This window comes from Opisthorchis viverrini (assembly GCF_000715545.1).
Source record: "Opisthorchis viverrini unplaced genomic scaffold opera_v5_325, whole genome shotgun sequence".
Classification (NCBI taxonomy): Eukaryota; Metazoa; Platyhelminthes; class Trematoda; order Opisthorchiida; family Opisthorchiidae; genus Opisthorchis; species Opisthorchis viverrini.
In genome coordinates, this window is record NW_008751988.1 from 211,992 (window position 1) to 226,915 (window position 14,924).

Sequence of the window (14,924 nt, forward strand, 5' to 3'; positions counted from 1 at the left end):
ACTTCGGGCAACAGCATGAGACAGATACAGGCGCTCAAGGTTTTCACTTGTGACCAGCAGTGTGCTATACCGAAGCAGTCTAGAGAAGCAACTTGGAAAGTGGGCATTTGAAATACATTATCTGGAAAACTAACATGAGACCCTTTTATGGCAACCTTTCAGTGTGTGAGCGCCAACTGGTCTAAATCCAGTGTTGTAGTAGGGAGAGTCCTATCCGTAAAAACAATTATATTGAGAGGTGAATTCGATTCCCACAATCTCGTCCGCCACAATACGTGGTAATAAAATAAAACAAATTACAGGTCTAGTCGCTTCATCTAAATATAACGCAAGCAATCAACAAACCTACAACTGTCTCAAGGGAGGAAAGAACCACATGCTTCTACTGGGTTCACATACTCTGGTGGGAAGACTCAAATGCCCACTATCTGGGAGAGTGGGGGGCAGACAATCGACGAAGGTGCCAGATGTAGCTCGGCAAAGTGTCTCAGAAAAAACTGAGTAGTATGCCACGTCAAGTATTTATCCTAGGTCCTGGTTGACTTGGTTGAGCTTGTGGAACCGTGTGGTTTTCCGCTAGAGTACGGAAACGAACGGCCTAATCTCCCTTGTGTTTGATAGCGAGGTGGAAACTGAGCGTTTCCTGTGTTCGGCAATGCACACTCAGTCGCCCACTAATCTCCCTTTTATGCAGTTAGAACTGTAGTCTCCAACACAAAGACCTTTTGAGCACCATCGTAAGATGGACGTGGTGCTTTTTTATCGTATCGTCTACTTCTAAAATGCTGGAGTCGGAGAAGCCATCCTGAATTCGTCCGTGTGTCTGTTGACGATAAGGGGCAGTCACGGTCGACAGAGAGGTCTTGTGTTCGGGTTACTGTGTCATCTATGACTCAGCTACGGTTTTCATGAAATCTACTGGGTAGCATCTTTTTCACAATGTTGATTTCATTAGCATTCGAGAACTCACCGGAGTGAATATCAGTTGCGGTGCTTACGCAACAGATCGCTTCAGACTCGAATATTGATAGTCAAATTTTATATCAAAAAATATCAAATTTATATCAAAAAATAACCAGAACAAGTTGGTTTTCCACGGGCAAAAAAACAGACTGGCAAAACAGACTGACAGGAAGCGAAAATATCTGGTGTCAGCAGCAAATGCTGTTATTTTTAATTTTCGGCACACCACCTTAGAGTAGCAGATGGTCATTCTAGTCAACTACAAGTGATAAAATAAGTAATCGCCTTTCAGCTGTAACGCCCTTTCGGTGCCAGGTGTCAGACTACCTGAAGGAAGTACGAGGGCTGGTGAGCCGCCAGTTTGTCCAAGCCTAGACAGGAGCAGTCGAGATGCCGAGGTTGGGTTCGAATCCAGGGCATTCCGGTCGCGCCTTAACTACTGAGTTACCTCGGGTAAATGCGAAAAAATTGGTTCAACTTACATTTGTATCGTTCCGCTCATTAGCATTTGACAGTCCGAATTCGTGAAGATCGTCCTTTCCGGGGAAAATGAAAGAAGAGCTGAGACAGATCCAAACAACAGACGGTGAGCGGCAAACAGAGTTCTTCTGGCGAAGCAAAAGTGTGTGCATTTGGCGAAGCAAAGTTTTGGTATCAAGTAAAATCTGCTGATTGGATACAACTAATGCGTTCTGTTTTTTCTCTCCCAGGTTCTTGAAACGTGAGTTGGCATGTAACAGCACACCAGACTTCGCAGTGATTAGATCTGATGCTTTAGGTACACCTTCACAGACTACGGAGACGGTTCGGTACCGCAGTGTAACGAAACTGCTCGCATCAAATGCTATCTGACAACGACTCACAAGGCCTTAATCGAATGTTAGCAAGTGGATATCGCAAACGGACAACAGCCATGTTGAATACAAGTCCGTATTTCACCGAGTGATGAAGCAAAATAGTATACATGAACCGAGATCTGCTGTAACTCCTGTGACAGCCTATCATGAATTTAGCGGATGAAATAAACGTGACAGTGTCAGGTCCAACAAACTGCATCAGAAAGACACGTCACATATTAGCGAGCTAGAAAAGAATAATAAGCCCGTTCGATTACGCATCTTGTCTCCAGGTGAGACAGCACTTATCCTCAGCACTCAACAGCTTTCGGCAGGCATCATCAGTCAGACATGAGTACACCGTCTCGATGGGGAAAGGGAGATGGAGGCAAAAAAACATCAAAGAATAGGATAGAAAGTGGGGTTCAACTATTCCTGTCGAAGGACGCAAAAATCACCGAACAAAGCATGTCGTACTGTTTACAATGTCGGGTTCAAAAGAGAGAGCGTATAGTGCAGCATATATTACTGGAGTATTGCTACCAGGATGAGGACGATAATACCAAGATTGGAGTCGGATGGTGTATCCAGCTTCTTCAATAAAGGGGTTCCGTTTCTCAACCCCCGGTTGCGCCTCGGAAACAGGTTGGAAACTCCATGAGATCTGCTCGCCAATTGCTTGCATCAGTCCGCTTCTATTAGGTATGTTAAACCAGAGTTGGAATGCAGATTAGTTGTTGAATTGACGCGTGTGTGCTGGCTCAGAAAGGCAATCACGTCTGAGTCAGCCAGTTAACACCGGAACGATTAGACTGTTCTGTAGGATCTTCAGCCCCAATTAAAACGCAACAGCCGTTTTCAAGGTTGTGAGCATCGCTTGAAATTCCAACACACCAATAGCTGCACTTGGTTCAATGTGTGTTTTAAGACAAACCGGCGTTACTGACTCCGGAACTGGGTGAGGGCATACCACTGCAAAGTTGTGTGTAGCCGAACGTTCCGTCTGTGAAAATCTCCATAAATAGTAGCTTAAATTGCAACGCTTCAGAAGCAAGGCTTCTGCATGAATCGATGATGACACGTTCGAACGACAGCTCAACGGTCGTTATAAGATGTATAGTTGAAAGATTGCTGAATGGCAGCACCACAGTGAATCACACTCGCAATTCACGATGTGAGCAGACGAAGACAATACCAGAAACACCTACGAGTGTTCAAAAACCATAAAAAGAGGCAGCAGATAACTGTTTGCAAACTTACCACACAATTGTAAGGCCAATTTACTTGGTAAGCTCCAGATCAGTAGGACGAGTCTCACGACCTAAGTTCAAGGTCCTGATCCAAACCCTAATCCCCATCCACGGACTGTAAGGTGTTCAGCAGTAGCATATGAATCGTGAATAGCTTCCGAAAATCAATTCCATAAAATAAAAGCTGAGGTGAAACAGTCGTGGCAGCGTATAACTATACTTTGGAATCAGTTTTACCAAAGCCTCACAACCATAAGTTATTCCACATGGTTCTGTACAGAAAAACAGTGTACGGCACCATCAATGTGGGAAGCTCACACTCAGTGAGACAACCAGCACCAATGTATCTAACCTCGAATAGTAGCCATGGGAAATGACACTCAACGGACCACAATCGGTGACGGCGATTCGCACATAAACATAAACTTTCTATAACCGCTACATTACATGTTATCCACCGCTTTGAGGTAACCACGTCAGAGGCACCGGAAAGGGTTACCTTCTCTGTATGTGCAGATAACTGGGTATCTGACAGAACAATGTGACAGAGTTAACACCAATGACGCAATAGCGTCTGTAAACGATCCGCCCACTTCAAAGGATTATGAGCTGTTGAAGGATTAACGGGGGTGTTTCGTGCAGAAAAGCCGTTCCCATCGCTTAGGGATCATAGTACAGGCATCAGTATTCACTGGAACCTCGAAGAACCGTTCGCTAGTGAGTCACGGACTATAAATGATATCCGGTGTAGATGCGTTTTTCCCTCCGAGTTCGAGTCAACCAAGACAAAAACAAGGGAAGGGCAATGGAAGACAGCTTACACAGACATGTATGGAATGAATGCAGTTCACTGAAAATAAAAATGAGAGGAACATACGTCAGGTTCCACATAAGGTGTCTGAGGATCCACTCGCTCGAAGTCCGTCTGAGCAGGATATGCAGGTGGTGGAGGCAAATCCTGCATGATAAAGCAAAGTTTGAAGAAACAAATAGGTAACACGTGAAAGAAGAAACGAGGAACTAAACTAAATCGAAGTCTGACCAGGCGAAATCATAAACCGACCACCTCACTAAGCACCGTGACAGACTAGAGGCACTACTTCATGCGCTCAACGTCTGTCCTACAAACCGCTCCTTGTAGGTGATAAAATGTAATGTGCCGTTTTATGGAGGTCAAGAAGCAACAACAAAGTCAAAGTGTTTCATCATCACTTTCTGCAGGAAAGAATATCCCCAATTGCAAATGAGTTATTCCGAGGACGTGCCAGTCTATTACGGAGCACACCTTATTATATGAACCATGTGCCTTCTTGAATCTACATTCGAATAAGCCAACAATTTTTCGAGAGTAGAAATGACGTTTAATTGTACTTCTCGACCAACACGTAGCAGGAGGTTTTTTACGATGAACCACAGCTCCAGGTCAGCGAAGAATGGAGCATGGTAAACCCGACACGCGTATCATTTCAACTATTATTTATTTCCGTGCTGTCTTTCACTTGTTTGAACTTGAATGCTGGCAGAGTGAAAACAAGTGAGCTCGGCGGATCCGTAACTTGCAGGATAGCGGGTCCACTTGTTATCTGAAGCCATTGGTTTGAGAAAGCCCATTAACGACAATTGATGAGCACTAATCAAGGAGCACAAGTCCTGCAGTACCAGAAGCACACGGCCTCCGACTACACATCCATCATTCAGTGTTTATTAGCTCTAGACACTTTAGGTGTAAGACCAATCTCACGTCTTATACGAGCCCTTCGAAGACAACATAGGTCAACAGTGGAAGTAAGTCTGGGACAGAGCTGTCGGTGGACAAATTTCACGCAAGCTATAGATGTCCAAGTCATGTTCAAGTTCCTCCCACGTAGTAGAAGTAACATGTGAGTTGCTGGTAGTGAGTATTTGGTTGGATACACTAGGGCAACTGGGTTACTGACAAGCACCGGATTCATTGAAGAAACTTGTAGGAGGAAATCAGTTAGCGAAAAGCCGACAGCGAGTGATACATCCCGGTTTCCTGGTTAAAGGAAGATGGATTGATCGAACTCATCTCGAGCTACCAACAGAAATGGTATCAGATGGATGTAGAGTTTTCTTCGGGGACCCCATCCCTAGCCTCTGACTGCATTCAGTAGGTTTTCCATGCAAGACCCGATCTGGCACTAATGCCTTATCGGTCAAACCCACTGGGCAGTGAGAAGCTCGCCTAGTTCGAAGGCACAAAAAGGTACGATGAGATTGACGCGACTGACCGAAACAAACAATCCACATACGTGGAACTATACAAAGTAGTTCCATTATAAAAATTTCGAAATTTCAGAGCATATAAAGCAGGAAGAAGCACACTTCGTGGGACAATCGGATTTTCGTCAACGTTCAGCTGCTGAATCTTCTCGATGTCTAACGGGAAGGAAGCACGAGATCTGAGAGGAGGTCAGACGGCAACCAAAAGCCATATTTAAAACAGAGACTTCTGAAGTGGTAACCTATGATAAAACGCAAATCATTTTTAGATATTGTATGTTCGAAGTCAGCAATCAAGAAGGGGATCCCACAAACGACCGGGGAACTATTTTGAACAACAATGCCTCCTAAGACACTGAGTAAAGCGCTTTTCAACCGGATTAGAATGTTTCTGACTAAACTGAAAAGAAAATCGTTCAGCTATAGCACCCTTTCGGTGCCTAGCTGCCATGCCACCCGAAGGTTCCACGAGGGCTGGGATACTGCCAGGTTGCCCAAGCATATACAGGAGAAGTCGAGAGGCAGAGGCCAGGTTTGAACCACGGACCTTCAGGTCAGTAAATTCGTGCTCTTATCACTGAGCTATCTCGTCTAAACAGAGAGGCGAAGGCCAGTACAACAGCCGGTTAGTCCGCCAACTGTGGTGCATCTCGTGGTCAATAAAACTCTACCCCACTTGTTCCAGTTCGACGTCAGCACTAAGTAACGATTCTACATCGACTGTTCTTTAATTTTGGCATTGACCGGTGACAATTTATCGGATGGCATCTAAACAGTACCGAGGACGAAAATCGCTTGATTCATTCGGTCTCAACTTCAGGGATTTCTTGTCAGAAGTAACTGTAACATTTAGGCTCACTTTTTGATGTTGACAATGAGTGGTGAACCTAATGAGCTGTGACCAAATTTTTCCAGCTGTTGTGACCAAAATAGCTGGGATACATGTTACCGGGATAACAGCATGGATTTTACGGGACCGGATAGAAGCTCGACTACATATGGTTAATCATATAAAACAAAAGTCAGTTCACATGACAAAACCTAGATGAGTAAGTAAGCTGATGGACTGCACAGTGCAGTATGAATGGCAATTCTCGCTGAGTAGAAGACTCTTCACCCCGTGTGAAAGAGGAGAGTAGACAGGAGGACTGAGGATCTATAGCTTTCAAACCATGTAGGAACAACTAAATAATGTGTGCGGTGGGTGTCCCAGGTAGTCCACTTAACTCATAGTAGTCCATTAACTCATAAGACGAGCCGATGCACGCATAATGTTAGCTATTAATCAGCTCGGTCGGTAGAACGGTAGATACAGGAAGTGAGCTATGGTAGCGTTGGATGTTTGACACTTTAGGACGTCCAAATAATATTACCCTCACGGACGAACGCAGTAGCCTTCAATCCCGGTACACAGGGGCTGAACCTTACTGACAAACTGGAACCGTATCACATCCACATGTCCATCTGTGATTAACACTCATCAGATTTGCTTCGGTCCACGCAATGGTGGTCATGGAAAGTCACCATAGACAACGGTACCATACGCTCAACATTCCCAATTGCCCAGGGTACTAAATGTGTTCCACAGGCCCACAAGGACACAGTGAAACATCTAGAATAAATAATGCCCGCTTCGAAAAGACCCGCAAGCTGCATTACTAACCGTCCTGCACAGCCGACCTACACAGCACTGACTACACGATACGGAAACAAGTTCATGTGGCAAAAGACTGAATGAGTCACTGGGATATGCGATAATCGACACTTGATGGTAAAAGAGACGTACTTTCTGGAATTACAGAAGCACTAGTTCGGTGAGCTTTGTCCGATTTGTTGCGGGTTGAGCGCATGGTCAACTAATTTGAAGCTTTAGTTAATATACTTTTGTTGACTGCAAGCACCATGATATCTGTGGTAGCCGATTGAAAAAGCAGAGCACACACACAAATACGAGAAGACTTGGTGAACAATAGCAAACGGTCACTGATTCAGATATCACATGATATGGCATAGCTCAGTCGTCTAATCGGATTCATATATGACGAATGATAAAAATCCGGTCTATCAAGCATAGCACAGAGAGGAATGCACACAGTGTGTTGAGGGCAGGCGTCGCTTCGGCTAAACCAAGCCATACAAAGACATGTGACAAATCACAAGTGTGTGTGTATGTGTGTGTACAGGATACGTAATGAGCTGTGTCTATGGGGCTAAATCATCAGCTAGCAGAAATAGGTTATTCCCATGCTGGAGTGGAAAATAACGAAACAGTTTCTATAAAGAAAGGTCAACTGAAATTGGGTGTATTTTAGCCGCGTCATTCCGACGCATAAAACACAGAATACAATGGAAAGCTGGGAAGATATCAGAAAAACGTCAAACGCTAACAGACGGGATTGAAGAGTGCACTGATCAATGTGAGGGGGTCACAATGCCCATAGGCGAGCATGGTCGCACACTCTGACAACTCAGAAGTGGAGCAAAACGATTCAGCTACAATACTTGTAACAAAGGCTTCGCAAAGCACAGCATCAGTAGTAAAGTCGGATTACAACAGCCTCGGAGGTTACTATCGAGGTTTGATGCGCTTATTCCGAACTAATCTCGTAGGTGATATTTGGCATATGTGGATTAGACCTGATAATCGGGTACGGTAAGCTACTTTCTATTTTCACATATTCGTGCAGTCAACAATTTGAGGGTGCATTAGCTTTTGAAGATAGCTGCAGAGGTAAGTGACTAGGACTCTTCTGAATTCTTTCTGGAGGTTGTTCGAACATGTGCAACGAACAGTTGGTAAATCTAAAATTTTCCATTTTAGAATCGAACGGATACTGAAGAGTGTGCACTCGAGGCTGATTGTCAAATATTGCTTAGCTGGATGCGCCAGCTGACTATAACTTTCCCTGTAGTTAACGGGAATTGCAAGCTCTTGGTCGGTGCCGATCACACGGGCAGTTCATAAAGGAATATTTAAACGTTAAAATCACTAATCACCTGCATTGATTACCTAACTGCAACTGTGCATCTTTATCAGTCAGTGGTGAGTGAATTCTTCGTCCAGCGGTTACCCTGAGTGTTTTAAAACAGATGGGTTTTTTTCACTAATAGACTGAATATGTGCACAGGGTATGTTGGTTGACTGGCGTTATTTTTCTGGTAGCCGTGGATTATTCAACAAAAGCTATCGAAGTTGCTCACGTGGATCATCAATGTAATTTATGTCTTATGGAGAGTAGAGCAATTCGATTTAAAAGCGTTCAGCTGTAGCACCCTTCCGGTGCCTAGCTGCCATGCCACCCGAAGGGAGCACGAGGGCTGGGATACTGCCAGGTTGCCCAAGCCTAGACAGGGGAAGTAGAGTGGCGGAGGTCGGATTCGAATCGCGGACCTTCAGGTTAGTAATCCGCGCTCTAACCACTTCGGCCAAGGAAACCAAATATGACGAATTACAACGCGACTAAACCTAGCCCTGGTGAGAAACAAAAGGTGACCGACACAGATTAGTAAAAAGACGTTTGAGACTATTATCACGTTTTGGATATAAACTGGATATGTGGCAGCGTCATGCCTCGCTTAGTAATCCCGCTCTAACCACTTCGGCCATCTCGCCCCCCAATTCGATTTACTGGGGGTGTGTTGTGTTATTTAATCACAAGATGTGAAGAGTTATCGTGGGTTGCTGAGGAAAGAAATCACCTCGGAAAGACAACCTGAGTATGATCGTTTGAGACCCACCCTAACAAGCAATATGGCCAGCAAACAAAGAAACAAGATTGGCAATGTTGTGGAATAAATGTAGCTCGGGTGCGCTGCTTGGCTGTTGGTCTGTTCGCCGAACCGGGCAGTTGGATAGCAAACGTTTCATCATTAATCGAGGTGACGTCGTCAGTGTGGGGTCGAGTGGGACCCACTCATTGGTGTTGAAACGTTTGCAATCCAACTGCCAAGCTCGGCGAACAGACCAACAACCAAAGAAACAAGATATCCCGGAAGGCATTTTGTGTTGGAAGGGTAATTGTATACCACCAACTGCATACCAACCATCTATCTCAAGCTAACTTCTGTTGCAATGGTCCGGTGAAAGGAAGAAGGCCTTCGCTGCGGAGTTATTTATTGGAAAATACCAGCTGAACAGTTACAGACTATTGGATAGGGAAGCAAAACTCTCATACACATCTAGTTTATAAAAACTGTGTATTCGTCTTCTTCTCGAACGCGTCTTCCTGAACTGTCCTGGATACTCACTGACTATCACTCAAACGTAAACGAATGCTACAAATTCCGTAATAAATCTCATTTTTCAACAGACGCGAAGCGGATTTACGAGAAAGCATACTACTCGCGTGCCCCATCAGTAGTACCCAGGGGTGCACCGGTAGTGAGACAGTATGGGACGTATAGGACGTCCGATGGAATAGCGAACAGCTGTTCAATTAAACTCACACTCCGTCCCTCGATATAGTCCGTTGTCCCAAGTTGCTGCGATTTGATTGCCTATTTGAATGACAATGTGGTGAACAGTGACGAAACCACGTCACCATATCCTATTTTGAGATATTATGATATGTGGAGAACCAAGCCATTCGTGGTGTTGAGGTGTAGATAGCAAGACTGAAAGGAACTTACACTATACACCTGAAATTGTTAATTACCAAGAGTGCATCGTTCTGTGTCATTTTACCCTGGATATCTGTACTACCCCAGGATACTGATTTACTGCAGTACACAACTATCGTCTACCCCTCTGTCAGCAATACGTCAAAGCACTCAGCTTCCATTGTCCTACCTCAGTGTTCACTTCATTCTCCATATCACTGATATCATAGCAGCCGGAACTCAAAATATTCACAAGCTGAATGACTAACACCTGATAAAGTCTCATTACATCAAGGCCAAAAGATGTATCAAGAAAATCGAAAAAACTACCGGGATGAATGGGAAAATCATTTACCAGAGATGAGTGAAGAGTTGGTTCAAGATCCACTCAGCACGATGTCGCGATATCAGTTGCATGATATAGGCCTGCTAACTTCAATGGATGCAGATATCGATCGATATTATTCAGTGGCGAAAAGAATAGTTGTCCTCTATGACTAACAGTAAGTGAATTTTCTCATCGCCTTAAAATGTCTGCAATGGACCAGTGGAGGTGACCATCTTCGTTAATTGTCGGCTTATAAGCCCCATAAAGTTTTCCCGCCGATCAATCGATCCCGTCATCCTACTAATAGAAAGTTATTTGGTGCAATAGAAAAGCAGATGAGACAAGTGTGGTAGCCGGCAAGCCGCAATCAAACACGAATGCAGAGCTACGCGTTATCTACCATGTCTTATTGAAAAACTGATGACGATTCGTCAGACACCCATGACCAATAAAAACAACCGAGAGATAGGCTGAAGAACTTCGTACCCGTGAGCATTGCGCGCACTACTTGGAAACGTCTAAGTTTAACACGCGTTCAGTCTGAAAGTTGATTCTTTATTTTGCTTGGATACACCGATACGACGCCGATACACCGATACGACTGGTGAACGACCTAATGCATCCGCAGGTTTCTGAACAACGGTAACGATTGGACACAAGCGACTCTGGCAAACTACTGTTGACATCAGTCTGGCACTACTGATAAAACAAACACACCCAGTTGGCCTATAATCATTTCACTCAACCTGTAAGACGCTACGAAAGTACAATGAACAAGAACATCCGTGCCGGGCTTCATATACGACCTACTTGAATAACTGCATTAACATTCAAATTTGACAGTTGAACCGGCGTCGGTAATGACGGGATCGTCTGTGGAGGATAACAATACAGTAAATCATGATAAGCCATTGCCTCTGGTTGTCAGACATCTGGTGTCAGACCACACAAACCGTCAAAAAACCATCGTCAACAGACTGCACATCATGCAGATGCTTAACAGTGAGAGAAAATGATCACTCATATGAAAGACAAAAAAGTGTATGAACACGGTAGCCCGAACTTCCTAGTTTCATCATCAACCTGATCCGAACTCCAATGAATCCGCCCCATTAGACAGTATTCAGCGCTCTGTTGTTACTGCAACCACGTCCATAAATTAAGTTTGTCAACCCTAAGTGAGAGCCGCACGCGTCTAACACACGAATCACGGGTACCAGTTGTCGAGTGGCAAATGGGTACCATCAGCATAAGTCTCATAAGACTGATCGTGGCGCCAGCTCTAACAGTTTGTTTGCAATTCAATTCATACACGAAGCTAAATATTTTGTTTCCAGTCCCCAGTTCATTTTTGCTCCTCTAGTTCACAGTCGCCATTTCGGGTCGACTTTAACTTCAAAACCTTGAAGGATGAGTGACTTCTGGAGTGTGAATGTTATTTTGTGCTTTAGTGCTCGCCTTATGACATTACTGTCGCACGCAGGTATCAGCCTATCTGTCTATCTGTGTTTGCTGGTTGTGAAGCTTACAGTGAATGAGTGGTTGATGAGGTTTGTGACACTGGCATACTCACAAACTTCCGGGTTCACAGTCGCCATTTTGGGTCGACTTTAACTTCAAAACCTTGAAGGATGAGTGACTTCTGGAGTGTGAATGTTATTTTGTGCTTTAGTGCTCGCCTTATGACATTACTGTCGCACGCAGGTATCAGCCTATCTGTCTATCTGTGTTTGCTGGTTGTGAAGCTTACAGCGAATGAGTGGTTGATGAGGTTTGTGACACTGGCATACTTACAAACTTCCGGGGCATTCGTGGCCGAGCAAGCACGTCAAAGATAACAAGACCGTTTACCGAATCAAATGCGCCTTGGAAATCCAGGGATACCTAAACTGTGAGTTTTTTTATTGTATGGCATTGTTCTAACACCTCACGGTGTGAAGCGGTCAATACACGAGAAGGACAGACAAGCGCCAACAAGGGTCTCGTCACGACTGGAGTCAAGCTGACCACCCTTTGATTAGCGCACGTACCACGAGCCCATTTTGAAAATGAGCACTATCACTGACTCACAACAGTTGTCTGGGATAGTCTTGTTTCCCCGGATCCAGATCAAACGAACGACCACTGAGGACTCCAACCCCACCTTTGAACAATTAGAGTGGAAGCTCATCCGGACCAAAATCACGGTGACGCCTGAGAAAAAACGTCTGGTGAAAACGGAAGATCCAGTGCAGAGCCATCAAAAATCAGATGCTAGTTTTTTCTGGAATTCTAAGCATCTACAGAAATTCTGTCATTTTAGGTGGAAGTGACACCAAGGAATGCACTGTCAGCTAGCCCGCGCTTTTCGCATGCTGGATCATCGTTGGCCTAGATTCTCAGGACCGTATTAACTATTCGATCGAAGCTAGCGGTTTGAAGGCGAAATAGAGACCCTTAGACTACCATGGTTTTATTGACCGGCTCACGTCATATGATGTTAATTTAGGAAACCTAGTATGGATTATAATTAGAATTTTTACCCACTTGATCCTGTTTTACACGTTTTGCAGCGGACTGTGGTGCGAAATGAATCATGCTCTTCACAACTGATTGCTCAAATTCCAATTTAGTTAACCTCACCTGTCGCTGAGATACTGTTTTTCACCTCACACATTATATCATAAACTGCGTGAAAATAAGCAAGCAGGGGATACGGAAAACTACTTGCAGGGTTGCTGAAGACTCTTCAACAGCGCATGATCGGTTTCGCCCGTCTTGGGGCTAATCAAGTAGACGTAATCCGCGAATTTCCGTCAACCTTATGTTCGACTTTAACCCAAATTGGACAGATTTCGACAAATCCTTTGTGAAAAAATATTGCGGCATCTCAGTACCGTACCAACTGAAACATGAGGCGGCTTTTGTGCAGCACATTCAGTAAAACATATGGTTGACGGAAAATCAGAGATCGTGCATACCTGATGTTCCTCAAGATTCGTTCAGCAGCCTTGTGAGTAGTTTCCTTTGTGAAGATAAAGGCTTGTTCAGTTAACTGCCGCGCATGTGACGATATTATCCGTGTTCTGCAACTCACACCCACAGCAGGCATCAAAAATGCCGATGTATCGCAGCCATAACACGCATTTCCCGTGAGTTTTTTAATGGAATAGCGCCTCACTTTCACGAGCCCCGATGTGAGTACTCAAACTGGAACTGTCCAGCCGCATTTTGAAGTACCAAGCAAGCGGTAGATGTTTCAATAATAGCCCATGCAAGAAGATATACTGCGATAACTCGAATATTGTACCGACTCAAACATGAGGCAGACCTTGTGGAGCACATTCAGTAGGAGAATATCAGAAACAACAGATTATGTTCAGTAATTCCGGAAGAAGCCACGGTAGCAAAAAATGCCCGAAAGGAATGAAAACTGTGGAAAAAAGGCCGTGCTTCCTGAGACCTGGAACGTGGAACGTGATCGCCAAGGGAAACTACGGAAGAATGATTCTTGCCATGAATTCTACTGCAGTAGAGCGACGCGTGAATGAAATAATGATAACTGAACCAAACTGCATCGATCCGAGGATGATGGACATCCGATTGCAGCTGTAAAGGTTGTCCTGTGACGCGAAAATATCGCATCCAATGGAAAAAAGTGACTCTACGACCAGTTGCCATACTCGATCAAATGTTCAAGCGACTTCGCGTTGCGCGATTTCAACACTCGGACTGGAGAACTGGAAAATTGTGGGACCCAATGAAATCGTATTAATCAATGGTGAAACATTTCAAAGGTGAACACGTGGTTTGTTGTGGGACAGGCAGCGCTTGCCATAGAGTGGCCAGGAACATTTAATCGGCCACATCATCGCACGGAAGATACCTCGGTAATGTACTGACCACAAAAGTGATGCGTGGGGCTAAAAGCCATACGGATAACTCTCAATTACACTTCGTACCGGGGTCAGGAAGAAAGTCACAAAAGTAGAATGTAGGGAGAGAGATCGCGAAGCTCTGACAAAAAGACCGGTGGATGACCAAGTCACTAAGGACCGTGTGTCTATGCAGCTACTGTGAATATACTAAATCAAGAAAGCATGCGAGACTTAAGATTCATCAAAACAGTCAACCAACTGACAAATACGACTGCCCGAAGACAACTGAGAAGCGTCAGGACGAAGCTTCCGGAACACTCGAAAAACAATGGTAATCAGACCAGTTGCGGATTACCGTTATGACGAGGTTTTTACCGGACTAAAAGAAACCGGCGAACCTAAGGTTCATTCTCCACAGTCAATAAAAAGCAATAAAAAGGTCGAAAAACTTGCCTAAATTCTAGAGGCTTTGAACACCACTTTCCAACACTAATTAATCGACCGGCAGCTGTGGATTTGGGCTAAGTAGCTCACCCGCCTCAAGATACCATGATGACCTACCTGACTGATTTACCTACGTACGCGGAAATGCAATCGCGCATAATTGCGACGTTTACAAACCAATAACCAAACGCCAGACTATCAGGACCAATCCGTTAAACTCATCGAATCCTTTAACACTGGAATGAAAGCCCCCGTGGGTAACTATGGGATCAGCTAGACCACTGCAGTCCGATGGATTTATTAGATATAAAGCGTTTCCTGTCCAGAAGACTGCAAATGGCTGGGCCATATTTTCGCACTTTGAAGCGGAATTACAGCGCCTGATCACGGCGTTTGGTTCAGC

The 14,924-nt window shown here is 44.5% G+C and overlaps 1 protein-coding gene across 1 annotated transcript in view; it reads right to left on the reverse strand.

The window, feature by feature from the left end:
* The window catches only part of T265_10064 (hypothetical protein), a gene marked incomplete at both ends in the record, with an annotated part of 42,107 nt that overhangs the window by 8,830 nt on the left and 18,353 nt on the right, over positions 1 to 14,924 (reverse strand). The window contains 3 exons of the mRNA XM_009176326.1: positions 1,446 to 1,499; positions 3,927 to 4,007; positions 11,031 to 11,093. Of these exons, the coding sequence (XP_009174590.1) occupies positions 1,446 to 1,499; positions 3,927 to 4,007; positions 11,031 to 11,093 (198 nt within the window). The remainder of the gene's footprint in view (positions 1 to 1,445; positions 1,500 to 3,926; positions 4,008 to 11,030; positions 11,094 to 14,924) is intronic.